The sequence below is a fragment of the Microcaecilia unicolor genome, chromosome 3 (assembly GCF_901765095.1).
Source record: "Microcaecilia unicolor chromosome 3, aMicUni1.1, whole genome shotgun sequence".
Taxonomy (NCBI): domain Eukaryota; kingdom Metazoa; phylum Chordata; class Amphibia; order Gymnophiona; family Siphonopidae; genus Microcaecilia; species Microcaecilia unicolor.
The window spans coordinates 474,594,926-474,611,836 of record NC_044033.1 but is presented as its reverse complement, the minus strand read 5'-3'; the positions used below and the strand labels follow the sequence as shown (position 1 = coordinate 474,611,836).

Genomic DNA, 16,911 nt, shown 5'->3' with positions numbered 1-16,911 from the left:
ATAAATAATTTAAATATCCATATATGTAACATTTTGAATCTCAATTGTGGACTTGAGTATATTCTGGTGAAATATTTTCTTAATATAACATTTCAGATCTTATATTATATATAATGAAAACCAGATAACTTTTCTGTACAAGTGTTATACTTGATTATCATTTAAAATTCTATAAATAAATAAAAAATATAGATATAGATATATCCTGTCTGAGAAATGAGTCTACATTGACCCCCCCCCCCCCCCCCCCCCCCCCGGGGACAAACATCCTGCCATTCACACTTTTGAACAAGTGGTACTTAAAGAAATCGAGAAGTTAGAATCAAATCTCACCAAAGAAGAATGTTCAGGAATGAATTAACTCAAACATAATTCTGAGATTGTGATTAAACCAGTTAACAAAGGTGGAAGGATTGTGATAATGGACCAACAAAATCATATGGAAAGGTTTAAAGGCAACTTAATAAAGATAAAATTTACCTGAAATTGAAAAAAAAAAAAAAAGATCCCACTCCTGTACTAAAAGGCAAAGTTTTCTCCCTTATTCAGGATGGAAATCCTTTTTTTTTTTACATAGAGAGATTTTCTATAGGTTAGACATCCTAGAATAACTGTTATGTATACACTGCCAAAAGTACACATATCCACCAGGACAACCAATAGTTTCACTGATAGGCTTAGTATTAGAGCCTTTGTCCAAGTTTGTTGATTTATTTTTGCACCCTTATATTTCACATATACCTTCCTATGTGAGAGAATATTTACAAATAATCAATCTCCTGAAAAATATTCCTGTTTTAGATAACAATTACCTTTTAGTAATTATGGACATTCAGTCATTATATATGAATATTCCACAAGAGAAGCATCAGGACGTGGTTCTTAACCTACTACTACTACTACTTCTTCTCATTTCTAATGCGCTACTAGATGTATGCAGCGCTGTTCACTGGACATGAAGAGACAGGCCCTGCTCGAAAGAGCTTACAATCTAACTAGGACAGACAAACAGGACAAATAAGGGACAAGGGCATTACAAAGGTGGGAATGATAAAAATGGGTTAAAAGCAGCATCAAAAAGGTGGGCTTTTAGCCTAGATTTGAAGACGGCCAGAGATGGAGCTTGACGTAACGGCTCGGGAAGTCTATTCCAGGCATATGGTGCAGCAAGATAAAAGGAATGGAGTCTGGAGTTAGTACTGGAGGAGAAGAGGTGCAGATAAGAGAGATTTACCCAGTGAACGGAGTTCCCGGGGAGGAGTATAGGGAGAGATAAAAGTGGAGAGGTACTGAAGAGCTGCACAGTGAATGCACTTGTAAGTCAATAAAAAGGAGTTTGAACTGTATGCGGAAATGGATAGGGAGCCAATGAAGTGACTATGAGCATAGTGACACTGGCAGAATATAAGTAGTGCAGCAGAATTTTGAACAGATTGAAGGGGAGAGAGATGGCAGTGGGAGACCTGTGAGAAGCAAGTTGCAATAGCCTAAACAAGAGGTGCTAAGAGTGTGGATAAAGGTTCTGATAGTGTGCTCAGAAAGGAAAGGACAAATTTTGGTGATATTATAGAGAAAGAAATGACAGGTTTTAGTAGTCAGTGTGAATATGTGCAGAGAAGGAGAGAGAGGAGTCTAAGATGACCCCAAGGTTACGAGCTGATGAGACAGGGAGAATGAGAGTGTTATTCACGGAGATAGAGAATGGGGGAAGAGGAGAGGTTGGTCTAGGGAGAAAGATAAGAAGTTCAGTCGTGGCCATGTTTAGTTTCAGATGGTGGTGAGACATCCATGCAGCAATGTCAGACAGGCAGGCTAATACTTTGGCCTGGATTCCTGTTGAAATTTCTGGTGTAGCGAGGTAGATCTGGGAGTCATCAGTGTAAAGGTGATACTGAAAACCATGGGATGAGATCAGAGTACCAAGGGAAGAAGTATAGATGGAGAAAAGAAGAGGTCCCAGGTCAGATCCCTGATTCAACCTGTTTCTGCATCATTCTCAGCTTGAGTTATTGTGTGAAATGCAATTGTATAAAGGCACATAACTGCATATGCTGCCTTTATATATTCTTCTGTGCACCTTCACAGCTTAGGTACACTGTCATAAAATTACTTTCCTTAGAGAATGATGCAGAAGCAGGTTGAATCACGGTTAAGGACCACACCCTGATGCAGCATTAGTTGCAGTGAAACATGGCCCATGCCCAGCATTCGGTCCTTTTAAGCTGAGTTTAAATAAGCTAAGTTATTTCCATTTGTTATAAATGGTGTATTATAAAAAAAAACTATTTTCAGCAGTTTATGAAATGAAGCCAGTGAAGATAATGGTGAGCAAATACTGACGCTTCTTGGAAAAATTTCAAGGGAATTAAATCTCAGTGTTAGAAATATCATAATTGTGATATACAGCATCTGAGTGTCACTATTGAGACTGATGAGATAACAGCAGCATTGGGTTATTGTGTGAAGTGCATTGAGTACTTCCACTAGAGACGTTTGACTGTTATAAGATTTATTTTTTGATTTATTGTGATTTATTAACTACCTTTATGAAGAGATTTATCCAAGGTGGTGTACATATACAATAGCATCACATCAAATAGGTACAGACATTTACACCTGTTCCGAGGTGTGCAGAAAAGGTCTGTAGGTTTGTGTGGATGTGCATAGTTCACAACTCCACCCCCTGCTCCAGCCAACCTCTGTCCCAGGAATACCTATATGCTTACCAGATAAATGTACACACTATGCATATACTCTTATGCTATATATACTCTTACGCTGAGAGTAGGGTTGAATGGTCATTATTCTCGATGGAGAAGGGTAGTTAGTGGGGTCCCTCAGGGGTCTGTGCTGGGACCAATGCTTTTTAACATATTTATAAATGACCTTGAGATGGGAGTAACTAGTGAGGTAATTAAATTCGCAGATGACACAAAGTTATCCAGGGTCGTCTCGTTGCGGGAGGAGTGTGAAAGATTACAAGAGGACCTCGTGAGACTGGGGATTGGGCGTCCAAATGGCAGATGAAGTTCAATGTTGAGAAGTGCAAAGTGATGCATGTGGGAAGGAGGAACCCGAATTACAGCTATGTCATGCAAGGTTCTGCTTTAGGAGTTACGGACTGAAAAAGGGATCTGGGAGTCATCGTGGATAGGATGTTGAAATCTTCCGCTCAATGTGCTGCGGCGGCTAAGAAAGCAAACAGAATGTTGAGTATTATTAGAAAAGGGATGGAAAACAAGCATGAGGATGTTATAATGCTGTTATATCGCTCCATGGTGCGACTGCACCTGGAGTATTGTGTTCAGTTCTGGTCGCCTCATCTCAAAAAAGATATAAAGGAATTAGAGAAGGTGCAGAGAAGGGCGATGAAAATGATAAAAGGGATGGATGGGACGACTACCTTATGAGGAGAGGTTAAGAAGGCTAGAACTCTTTAGCCTGGAGAAAAGGCGGCTGAGGGGTGATATGATAGAGGTGTACAAAATAATGAGTGGGGTAGAGTGGACAGATGTGAAGTGTTTGTTTACTCTTTCTAACAATAATAGAACCGGGGGACACAAGATGAAATTAGAATGTGGTAGGTTTAGAACAAATTGAAGAAAGTTTTTCTTTACTCAGCGTGTGGTTAGACTCTGGAACTCATTGCCGGAGAAGGTAGTGACGGCAGCTGGCCTTGCTGAGTTTAAAGGGGGTCTGAACGGATTCCTGAAGGAAAGGTCCATTGATTTTATTAAATTTTGGGGTTTTGCCAGGTTCTTGGGGCCTGGATTGGCCGCTGTCGGAGACGGCGTGCTGGGCTTGATGGACCTTTGGTCTTTTCCCAGCGTGGCAGTGCTTATGTGCTATGTAAACTACTTATGCTATATATACTCTTATGCTATATAAACTACACCAGACACAATTTTATATCGGAACTCTTTTATTTTGCCTATTTACACCCTAATTACTGATAATCATACCTTGTCCTGATATCATTATATTATGTTGTTATCCACTTACCCGCTTCTTAATCAACATAATTTTCGTATGAACCTTAATAGCAATAATTCTGAAATTCTTCTATGTCAATAAGATTGCCATAATATTCCTATGCACCTTATCTGTTATATATACTCTGATTCTCTATTCCATCCATGTGATTGTAGTTGTATTATATTGTAAGCCACATTGAGCCTGCAAATAGGTGAGAAAATGTGGAATATAAATGCAGCAAAATAAAATAAATAAAATAAATATCTTTGGGCAATTTTATTTGCACCTATTTCTGTAGAAAAAAGGTTTACAAAACAACATACAGCAATTCTTCCACAAAGTCCCACATCATGCAGAACTCCTTGAATCTTTCTGGATTCCTCTAATCACCTCCTTTTCCTCCATAATGGCTGATCCCCATTAAGCCGGGCACTTTTAGATCAATGGAGCTGTTCTTTCCTCCTTAGAATTCTATACCACAGTTTCAGAGGTAATTGTTGTGATTTCATATATTCTCTTATCTTCATCTCCATGTTTTCTATTAAAATCAAAGGTCATTTGCACACCTTGCTAGTTCATATTTAAAACCAAATGATGGATTAGTATATTTTGCAAGATTTTCTTATACATCTGGATTGCTACGATGCAATCTCTGCCTGCTCATTACATTTCATAGGAACTCTCTGAAAGATTTGACGTGCTGTGTATGTAGAGCACTACTGGGTTCATTTTTTGTCAAAGCAAATGCACACAGTGAAACTTCACAGTCCCTAATAAATCCACCAGCAGATATGAAACTTTCTAGCTATTCAAGCTTCACATGAACCAACATAGTAAATCTCAGATACTCAGATTTTCTGAAGATAGACTAAAAGAAAAATCACACTTAAACCAGAGGAATATGCAGACTCTTGTCTGCAACTGTCATAACTATGTAAATCTAAAATACCATGTAGTTTCTTAGTCAGGATTATAACCCATAAAATGCGCTCCCCCTGATATTCAAAATCATTTAACTGGCCAGGAATGGCACCTGGATGGTTAAATGGTACTTAGCTGGCTATCAGGTGATATTCAGTGGGAGATAACCGGCTGTCTCCTGCTGAATATTGCCAGTTAATGGCTAGCCGGTTATATCTCGATTTATATCCATGATTTTCAGTATGATTTTAGTGGCCATCTTTGGCCGCATGTATATGTGGTGTATCTTTCGGCAGGTTTCAACTAGACTGGGCAGCGCACAATTTCAACTTGACTGACCAGAAATGGCCCGGCACTGAATATCCAGCATCACTATGGAGTCTGAATATCAGCCCCATTGTCTTGTATCTCTTCTGTGCAGTTCTAGAATTGGAAGCCTGCAGTTAAGTATGCCTTGTGTATGTAAGTGCTAAAACAATTGGCACTGACACTTGTAAGTGGACAACATGTTATTCCATAAAGTAGCGCATTACTGCCTTAGTGCATAACTGTAAGGTGGTGTACATGTGTGCAAAGCACAGGAAGGGCATGAGTTATGTGCAGAGAAAGAAGAGTCAAAGATGACCCCAAGGTTACGAGCTGATGAGACAGGGAGGATGAGAGTGTTATCCACAGAGAGAGAGAGAATGAGGAGAGGCTGGTTTAGGGAAAAGATAAGAAGCTCAGTCTTGGTAATGTTTAGTTTCAGAAGGCAGCAAGACGTCCAGGAGGCAATGTCAGAAAGGCAGGCTGATACTTGGGTCTGAATTCCTGCTGAAATATATGCAAAGATGGAACATATAGATAGGTAAGATAGTAAAAGGCATTAGAAAATAATTAAAGAGAGTTGCACATGAGGTCAGAGAAGTGATTAAATATTATCTCAGCTAGGATAGGAGTAGACAAACATGTCCTGCTGCAGTATGTGTGGCCTGTGTCACTATGAGGGCATAATCGAACGGAGAGCCCAAGTTTTCATGAGGGCGTCCTCGCAGGACGGCCCCGTAAAGGGGCGGGGCAACCCGTATTATCGAAACAAGATGGGCGTCCATCTTTCGTTTCGATAATACGGTCGGGGACGCCCAAACCATGAAATTTAGGTCGACCTTAGAGATGGTCATCCTTAGGTTGTTTTTGAGATGGTTATCCCCGGTTTTCGGCAAAAATGGAAACCGAGGATGTCCATCTTAAAAACGACCAAATCCAAGCCATTTGGTCATGAGAGGAGCCAGCATTCGTAGTGCACTGGTCCCCCTCACACGCCAGGACACCAACCGGGCACCCTAGGGGGCACTGCAATGAACTTCAGAAAAAGGTCCCAGGTGCATAGCTCCCTTACCTTGGGTGCTGAGCCCACCAAGCCCCCCCCCCCCAAAAAAAAACCCCACAACTGTACACCACTCCCAAAGCCCTTAGGGATGAAGGGGGCACCTACATGTGGGTACAATGGGTTTCTGGTGGGTTTTGGAGGGCTCACATTTACCACCACAAGTGTAACAGGTAGGTGGGGGATGGGCCTGGGTCCGCTTTCCTGAAGTACACTGCACCCACTACAACTGCTCCAGGTACCTGCATACTGCTGCGATGGACCTGAGTATGGCATTTGAGGCTCGCATAGAGGTTGGAAAAAAAGTATTTTTAAAGATTTTTTTTGAGGGTGGGAGGGGGTTAGTGACCACTGGGGGAGTAAGGGGAGGTGATCCCCAATTCCCTCTGGTGGTCATCTGGTCAGTTCGGGCAGCTTTTGCTTGGTCATGAAAAACAACGGACCAAGTAAAGTCGCCCAAGTGTTCGTCAGGGACGTCCTTCTTTTTTCCATTATCGGCCGAGGATGCCCATCTCCTACGCACGCCCCAGTCCCACCTTCGCTACACTGCCAACACGCCCCCGTGAACTTTGGTTGTCCCCGCGACAGAAAGCAGTTGAGGGCGCCCAAAATCGGCTTTCAATTATGCCGATTTGGGCGACCTTGCGAGAAGGACACCCATCTCCCAATTTATGTCAGAAGATGGGCGCCCTTCTCTTTCGAAAATTCACCTGTATGTGTGTGTGTGTGTGTGTGTGTGTGTGTATGTGAGACTAACAGGTTAGTTACTTCTTACATTAAAGGCCTGGTTGAAGAGCCAAGCTTTCATCTGCTTCCTAAAGTAGAGGTAGTCTTGTGTTAATTGTACATAAGTAATGCCACACTGGGAAAAGACCAAGGGTCCATCGAGCCCAGCATCATGTCTATGACAGCGGCCAATCCAGGCCAAGGGCACCTGGCAAGCTTCCCAAACGTACAAACATTCTATACATGTTATACCTGGAATTGTGGATTTTTCCCAAGTACATTTAGTAGTGGTTTATGGACTTGTCCTTTAGGAAACCGTCTAGCCCCTTTTTAAACTCTGCCAAGCTAACCGCCTTCACCACGTTCTCCGGCAACGAATTTCGAGAGATTAATTATGCGTTGGGTGAAGAAAAATTTTCTCTGATTTGTTTTAAATTGTTTTAAATTTACTACACTGTAGTTTCATCACATGCCCCTTAGTCCTAGTATTTTTGGAAAGCGTGAACAGACGCTTCACATCCACCTGTTCCACTCCACTCATTATTTTATATACCTCTATCATGTCTCCCCTCAGCCATCTCTTCTCCAAGCTGAAAAGCCCTAGCCTCCTTAGTCTTTCTTCATAGGGAAGTCAACCCATCCCTGCTATCATTTTAGTCACCCTTCGCTGCACCTTTTCCATTTCTACGATATCTTTCTTGAGATGCGGTGACCAGAATTGAACACAATACTCAAGGTGCGGTCGCACCATGGAGCGATACAACGGTGTTATAACATCCTCACACCTGTTTTCCATACCTTTCCTAATAATACCCAACATTCTATTCGCTTTCCTAACCGCAGCAGCACACTGAGCAGAAGATTTCAGTGTATTATTGACAACGACACCCAGATCCCTTTCTTGGTCCGTAACTCCTAACGTGGAACCTTGCATGACGTAGCTATAATTCAGGTTCTTTTTTCCCACATGCATCACCTTGCACTTGCTCACATTAAACATCATCTGCCATTTAGCCGCACAGTCTCCCAGTCTCGTAAGGTCCTTCTATAATTTTTCACAATCCTGTCGCGAGTTAACGACTTTGAATAACTTTGTGTCATCAGCAAATTTAATTACCTCGCTAGTTTCTCCCATCTCTAAATCATTTATAAATATATTAAAAAGCAGCGGTCCTAGCACAGACCCCTGAGGAACCCCACTAACTACCCTTCTCCATTGTGAATACTGCCCATTTAACCCCACTCTCTATTTCCTATCCTTCAACCAGTTTTTAATCCACAATAGGACATTTCCTCCTATCCCATGACCCTCCAATTTCCTCTGTAGCCTTTCATGAGGTACCTTGTCAAACGCCTTTTGAAAATCCAGATACACAATATCAACCGGCTCCCCTTTGTCCACATGTTTGTTTACTCTTTCAAAGGACTGAAGTAAATTGGTCAGGCTAGATTTCCCCCCCACAAAAGCCGTCCTGACTTGGTCTCAGTAATCCATGTCCTTGGATGTGCTATGTAATTTTGTTTTTGATAATAGCCTTTACATTTTCCCCGGCACCGACGTCAGACTCACCGGTCTATAATTTCCCAGATCTCCCCTTGTAGCCTTTCACAAAGTGCATTCCAGAGTGTGGGGGCTACTCTGGAGAAAGCTCGCTTGCAGGTATCACATCATGTAATGTCTTTTGGAAAGGGTGTGGTTAGGGATACTCCTTAGTGTCCTTGGAGGTGTGTAGAGGGTGATTCTGTTCTTCAAGTACTTGAGGCCATTTCCTTTAAGGGCCTTGAAGAACAGACATAGAGTTTTAAATTTAGCCCTGTATTGTACTGGTAGCCACTGAAGATTTTGTAAAAATGGTGTGAAATGGTCGTCGCTTGCAACCTTCTATTAGTCTTGTAGCATTCTGAATCAGTTGGAGCTGGTGCAGACCCTTTGTAATCAGACCAGTGTAAAGTGCATTACAGTATCCAGTCTTCATTATAATGGTATGCTCAACTGGGATAAGATTTGCCTTCTTAATGTAAGGAGAGAGGTAGTGTAGTTGTCACAAATAGTAGAAGCTCTGCTAAGAAACCTTCAGTGATCCATGACGTGGGTTGGAGAATTGATTGCCTGTGTGAATCCTAGTGCTGTCATCTAGTCCAGGAAGGCAGCTGTGATGGTTTCGATGTGTAGATTGAAATCTCCCATGATCACCATCCTAGGGTAGTTCAGGATCACTTGAGTAATCAGGTCCAGGAGTTCTTGCACAGATAATCTATTGTTATGAGGTGCTCGGTATACCATGAGCAGCCAAATTGGTTTCTCCTCTTCAAACTGGATTGGTGATTCTGCACAGTTTGATTGTATCCTGAACCAGGACTGCTACCCCTCCACCTCATCTTCCTGGTCTTGGTTGATGTTGAAACCTGTTGGACATAGTTCAGCCAGTGGTAACCCCTCCATTTTTATCAAGCCAGGTTTCACTTATTCCTAAAATGTCAAGATGCTGTTCGTGGATGACATCATGGATCACTGAAGATTTCTTAGCAGCTAATCTAGCATTCATCAATCCTATAGTTCCAAAGGGTGATCTGGGGGTAGCTTATGTATGGCAGTGAGGTGATCTTTTAAGCACTGTTATGTAGGTGTTTGATCTCTTGCATTTTTGCCTTCTCTTTGGTTGGTGGGGATTATAGTTTCCTCTCCCACACACAACTAGTTGCTCTTGCGCTGCCAGAAACTCTTTCTTATTTAGATGTTAGCAAGCAAAATATTCCTTCCTTCCTACACTACAGGAGCATATATGCTGGCATTTTTAAGGTTACCAAGATTTCCAAGATTTCTTCATACTTAATATACCACTCCATTGGAAAACCATTGAGTGGTTTACAATATATAAAATACAAAGAAAGAAAAAAATGAAATACAATATTTAATAGGACAGCAGGGAAAAGAAGGTCTGGGAGGAGGTGGAGAAAAGGGCTATGATTTCAGATTCTTCAGACAGTACTGCACTGAGGGGCCACAGCTGACAATTGTGCTAATCTAAGTTCAAGTTTATCAATATGATATACTGCCTCTTTCAAAGCAGTTTACATATAACTTCAGGTACTTGCACTGCCCCTGATGGGCTCACAATCTAAGTATATTGTACCTGGGGCAATGGAGGGCTAAGTGACTTGCCCAGGGTCACATGGAGCTGCAAAGGGAATTGAACCTGGTTCCTCAGGATCTTAACCCACTGTTGGCTGTTAGGCAGCAGTGGGAATCAAACCTGGCTCTCCAGGGCCACAACCTGCTGTACTAACCATTAGGCTAGTAAGGAATGCCTTTATAAACCAAATTGTTTTCATCCCTGACTTAAATTTATCAAGAGAGATTGCAGTTGGAGATACAGAAGACGTGTGTTCCATAGCTGAGGACCAGCCATACAAAATTTATTTTTCCTAATAGTATCTAAACACACCTGGCTGTAGGGGGGTACAGAGAGACAGTTATATTGTGATGAATGGAGAGGTCAGGAAGGAATGTAAAATTATCAGATATGTGGGAATACCTGTAGTCTGAATTTTAAAGACCAGAGGAAGTATTTTGTAAGTGATGCAATAAGAAATCAGAAGCCAGTGTTCTGCCAGAAAAGAGGTGTGATTTGATCAAAATTCAGGGAACCAACAGTTTAAGTATCTTAACATATAAATGATTGGTTTGGGGTATTATTTTATTGCTTGTTTTCTGGGAAGGCACACCATAGGGATTATTTATTAGTGTGTGTTTAATGGCAATAGTGCACAGTATCTGTTGCAGGGTCCATAAGAAAATAATAGGTGTTCAGGCAGAAAACACATACCAACTATTAAACTCTATGTGCTCTTTCATTCTTAAAACCTCTCTTAAGGCCTATTTGCTTACACAAAAGAAAGACATTGCCATTCATTTTGAAAAAAACATCAAGTCATTTCCAAGAGTTCTCTGGGAAATGTTGCCTTTTGGCTGCTCTAGCCATACGCATCTTCAGTACGTAAGCAAAAAGTTATTGTGATTCCTGAAGCAGGCATTTGATGCCAAAACATGGCTGTGTTGAGTCTTCTTTTATTTCAACGCTTCAATAAGGATTGATCTTTTGGATTCCTTTTGGCATTTACTTGGAAGGTTTATTGTACTACCCTATTTCACTGGCTTGCCTATTTATTTACACAGGCACGTGACCGAGTAGTATCTGATGCTGTGTATGATTTTTCTTGCAATTGCGCGGTGACTGATTTACATGGATTAAAGCTGAAAATGTTAATGTATTTCAACTTTGTATGTGCAATGCTGCTGAAGATGACACCTTGATAGGGGATATAACTGAAGATTTGTGAAATGATTTATGGTGAGTTCCTGGGGTGGTTAGCATTTAATACTGAGTGTAATATTTTTAATTTGTGATTATATTTGTTATGGCTCTTATGTACAGTATGTCTATTTGTAAGTTACTGTGACATTTTGATATAATGGGTTAAAAGTGTTTTAAATAAATAAATTAAGTTCCCAATAGCTTTGGCAGAAATGTCTACCTAAATTTCACTGAATCTCCATCTTTCATTTCCTTTGGAACCCCTAAAATTCTCAAAATGTTTCTCCAATTTCTTTGGATCTTCAAAGCCTTTTTTCAGCGCATCAGTGTTTTTGACTTTTTCCTACAGCAGTATAATTTACTTTCTAAGAAGAAACTCCTGCTCTTGATCAACTAGTTACCACTTAATTTTCTATAGTGTTGGAGAACCTTTGGATTTTCTGAAACCATGTAACTTTGCCAAAGCCATTTTTTAAACACAATTTACTACTGATTAGGACAGTTGTCACTTGGGATATGCACATGGAAGAAACAGTAATTTTACTTGTACCATTAGGCTTACCAATTTTTGATTTGTTCCTTAAAGGGTAGATCTCTTTATGTCAAACTCTAATTTCCCCATCAAGGTTATAAATTAAAAAATAATTTTTTAGAAAATTTTAAAGTAGAACATCGGATTATAACATACTGCCACTAATTTTAAAAGCACATAGACTTACAAAGTTATGTGGAGGAGTGTTTTCGATATGACGTCCAAGTCAGAGTTTGGATGTTTTGCACTAAGCGTCCCAAATCTGAATAGGATACTTGACCATTTTCAAAACCACAAATGTCTATCTTTTTCCCCCCAAAATACTGTCCGTAACAAGTTTTTGTGCATTTATCTTTTCAGTCCATTTTTGAAAAAAAAAAAGTACAAGTGAAAAACACAGAAAATCAAGCCATTGGGATGTAGAAGGGGCCAGCATTTTTAGTGGGCCCCCCCCCCCAGACAAGAGAGCAATGGAGCAACCTAGAGGGCACTGCAGTGTACTTCATATAAATATTCCCAGGTACACATTTCACCACTGCTTCCTTATCTTGTTTGCTGAGCCCTCCAAAACCCACCCAAAACCCACTGCCCCCAATTGTACACCACTACAATAGCCCTTATGAGTGAAAAGGGAACCTATATGTTGGTACAGTAGGGGGGTCTTTTACTAAGGTGTGTTAGCGTTTTTAGTGCATGCTAAAAATAAGCACATGCTAAACAATAGAGATGCCCATACATTCCTATGGGTGTCTCTAGCATTTAGCATGTGCTAATTAGTAGCACATACTAAAGGCTAGAGTGTCTTAGTAAAAGACCCCCTAGTTTTCTGGTGAGTTTTGGAGGGTTCACAGTTTCCACTACATGTAACAGGTAGGGGGAGGTATAGACCTGGGTGCACTTGTCTACAGTGCACTGCACCAACCACTAGACTACTCCAGGGACCTGCATGCTGCTCTAATAGATCTGACTTTAACATCTGAGGCTGTCATAGAGGCAGGTAATATTTTTATTTACATCTTTGGGGGGGGGGGGTGGATGGGAGGGGAGGTCAGTGACCAATAGGGAAGTAAGGGGGGGTTATATCTGATTCCCTTCAGTGGTGATCTGCCCATTTAGGGGAGTGGAGGAGTAGCCTAGTGGTTAGTGCAGTGGACTTTGATCCTGGGGAACTGAGTTCAATTCCCACTACAGCTCCTTGTGACTCTGGGCAAGTCACTTAACCCTCCATTACCCCTGGTACAAAATAAGTACCTGAATATATGTAAACTACTTTGAATGTAGTTGCAAAAACCTCAGAATGGTGGTATATCAAGTCCCATTTCCATTTTTGTGCATTATTCATTCTAAAAACAGGTCTAGACCACAGCGTTTAGATTGTCCCCCTGGACATTTCTGTTTTGCTCCATCATGGCTGTAAAACATCTAAGTATGAGGCATACCCTAAGCCAACCCTAAGCCCACCTTCGAAATGCCCCCAACATGCCCTCTTGTGATTCAGACGCATTTTAGATGAATTGCATAGATAGATGTTTCGAGAAGATTTTCGTCCACTAACCTGGCAGTAACTGGGCAGAACGCGATGCTGTCCGATTACTGCCGAGAAACCCCCTGAAACCACTGGAAATGCCGCGTGCTGGAGGTAGAACTACCGCCAGCGCCCATGTTGGGCTGGTGGTAGTTCCAGATTGCTGCACAGGAAGCCTGTGGTTGTCTTATTGCTGTTTTGTAAAAGGGCCCCTTAAAGAGTCAGGTCTCCACTACTTTTTTAAACTTAGTGATATGATGGTTCCAGCCTGCTATCAACTGGTAGAGAGTTCAATAGTTTAGGTCTAATGTAATTGAAAACTGTATCCTGGGTGATATCAAGCTGAAAAGGGGAAGGGGTGGTAGACATAAAAGAGTTTCTTGTGATGATGGAAGTGTGTGCAATGAAGTGTAGGAAATCAGGAGGTTAGAGAGAAAATTGGGAGCAGAGGGATAGAGACCCTTATAGACAAAAGTCAAGAGCTTGAACTTAATTCAGGCAGCCAGTGTTCGGCCATTAAGACTGAGGAAACGTGGTCAAAATGGTAAGCACTGTATAGAAGCTTAAATGCGATTTGATCTGAATTAACTGAAGATGTTTCAGAAATGATAGGGATAAACCTGCATAGAGAGTGTTACAGTAATCCAAGAGCACAATGACAATGAAAAGAATGAGTGTTTGGTTAAGGGGAAGTGGCAAAACAGATTTTACAGAGCATATCCTTTGTAAATCACAAAATAAAGAACAGTGTCAGTTTGGCTTTTAAAAGGGAGGTTAGAGTTTAAGGTAATACCTAGAATTTTAGCTGAAGCACTGAAAGAGAGAGAGAATGACCATTGTTAACAGGTGGCAAAAGGGTGGGTGAGTTAAGTGAATAACTTCATATTTCCAGTTGTCAACATCTATAATATCAGTGGGATCAACATGACACTATACACATATATGTTGGTACTTCAAAACATGTGCATGTGTGCTATTTTAGAAACATACACATCTGTGTTTCCCCAAGCTGCCAAGTCATCTAATATCTTTTGCCAGTATTCCATTCAGGGGGTGGGGAATGGGAGAAAAAAACATTAGGGGATTAAGGGGGAAACCTCCCTAAACCCTACAGAAAAGTGCTACATAACATGAGCATCTGTATACAATCTAGATGTCCCCAGAAGCAGCTATAAATCCTGACATTGATCTCAGGGGACATAAACATACATTCACCTTCTGAAATGGTGAATGTATGCGTATATTTTATCCCTACCCTTATCTTGCCAAAACACACCCAGACCATGTCCCCTTGCAAAATACATGTATTCATGCTTTGATTGTGTACATACTGGCTTTCTAAAACTGGGATTTAGACATATATGTGATATATACAGTTTATGAACATCCAAATTGTTAACAGGGCTTCTAAAATAAGCACCAAAGTGTTTGAACAGATGCAGTTTTTAAGAATTTGTAGTGTCAAAATAATTTATTTTGGTCACATACCTGAGTCTGGATGTTTAAGAAAGTCATATAGTTCATGGAGCAAATGGTGGCCTAATTCTACTAAAAGATGCTATGATCTGCATTAATATTCTTTATTTACTTCACTTCTCATTTTATGCGATAGGATCTATTTACTAATAGTGGACATTAACAACATGAATGAGCTCCAATGTGGTAGCACACTTTAGTAAACCTCATCCACTGTGTCACTGACTGTAGGAACACAAAATGGCTGCCAAGATATATTTTATTTGCACTGTTAATCTTATCTGCATCATTTAGTCTTGTGCACTTCATTTGAAAATGATTTCTGTTGTACAATACGTTTCAGTTTAACACTGAATCAGCTATAAACCTTACCTTCCTGCCTTCTTGTCCTTCAATGCCAGGAATGCCTACTGTCCCCTTTTCTCCTTTCATGCCTGGTAAGCCTGCAAGACCAGACTGGCAGTGGCTGCAGACATTCTGCTTGAAATACAAAAAAATATTGATTAAAAACTTCAATGACCATACTGAAAAATATGTATCCCAGACAGACTTCAGTTTGATTTGGACCAGTGGGCACTGCCAGTGACATACCTACCTTAGTTGCCAGCTGGGGTGGAGCACCCCCTTCTCTGACCAAGGGGGTGTGCTGAGGAGGTGCGCAGCTGTCAGCTCTGCCGGTGTCCTGCACTGGAACAGGAAGAGCTGTGGCAGAGAACTGGAAGAGCCGACAGCCGCACACCTCCTCGGCGCACCCATCTTGCTGTCTGCACATGGGGCGGACCACCCCCACTGCCACCCTTGTATACTCTACCAAACACTGGATATTGCATCCATTTTTATTTATTCGGGGGAAGATATTCATCATGATTTAACCAGACAGACCAGGCAGGAGGGGGTTTTGCCCAGTTAAACCACACTGTCTAGGTCACAGATATCAGCAGTTACCAGAGAGTTCCACTGAATATCTGCTCAGACATTCTCTGGTTAGTCCACATTAACCATATGAAGAACCTTGGAAATCCACAAACTGTATTTAAATTATGGGGAAAAGGACCTCAGAAAATGCCCGCTGCAATACCTGCCATTCCAAATTATGGCTTCCTTAAACACTCATGGGCGGCAACTCATTGGTCCTGAAACCTCCCCCCAAATATTTTATTTTTAGTCATACACTGTCTCTTTCTAATAATTTCAGCATATCTTCTCATTTGTTTCACATGCTTTTTCTGTATTTAACACATTTTCCTTAAAAAGCGAGGATGAACATAACTTGTTCACTTATCTGTAGCAGGAGAGCCTAACAGGTACCCGTTTTCCTAACTGCTTCTTCAGAGGATCTTCACTCAATTTTGGAGCTATCATTAGAAACATTGCCTCGCTAGTTGCCAGAAACGTATTTATTAAGTATTCTCTGGTTAGTGCCAGCACTAACAGATAGTCTAGGGATAAACCTGGAAATTATCTGGGCACCACATATATTCAGTGCTGATGCCCAGATAACAAGCCTTGTAAGTAGTGTAGGACTTGCCAAGTTGCTTATCCAGGTACAGCACTCAGGGGCCCTTTTACTAAGGTGCACCCAAAAGTGGCCTGCGCTGATGTAGGCTCATGTTTTGGATGCGTACTGGTCCATTTTCTGAGTGCACCTGGAAAAAAGGGATTTTTTTTAAATGTGCCGGAAAATGGACGTGCGGCAAAATGAAAACCAGCATGCATCCATTTTTGGCCTGAGACCTTAATGCTACCCATTGACTTAGTGGTAAGGTCTCACGGGCAAACCGGGCGGTAAGCATTCAGCGTGCGCCAACTGCCGATTACCACTGGGTAAGTGCCCCGTGGTAGAAAATAGAAAATATTTTCTACTGCGTGTTTTGGGCGCACACCAAAAATGGAATTACCGCTCGGGGCACGCGATAGCTGGGTGATAGTGCCAATTTGACGTGCGTTGGACACATGTAGGTGCCTACGCGCCTTTGTAAAAGGGCCCCTCAATATTAATGGTACCTGGGTAACTTCTGGGCACCATTGAAGACCCTGATATTAAGTGCTTGTATTTGGATTAGGCCCTGGCACT

The 16,911-nt window shown here is 41.4% G+C and overlaps 1 protein-coding gene across 1 annotated transcript in view; it reads right to left on the bottom strand.

Annotated features, from left to right (window-relative positions):
* The window catches only part of COL19A1 (collagen type XIX alpha 1 chain), a 946,027-nt gene that overhangs the window by 174,118 nt on the left and 754,998 nt on the right, over positions 1-16,911 (bottom strand). Inside the window, exon 36 of the mRNA XM_030199003.1 lies at positions 15,210-15,314. Within this exon, the coding sequence (XP_030054863.1) occupies positions 15,210-15,314 (105 nt within the window). The remainder of the gene's footprint in view (positions 1-15,209; positions 15,315-16,911) is intronic.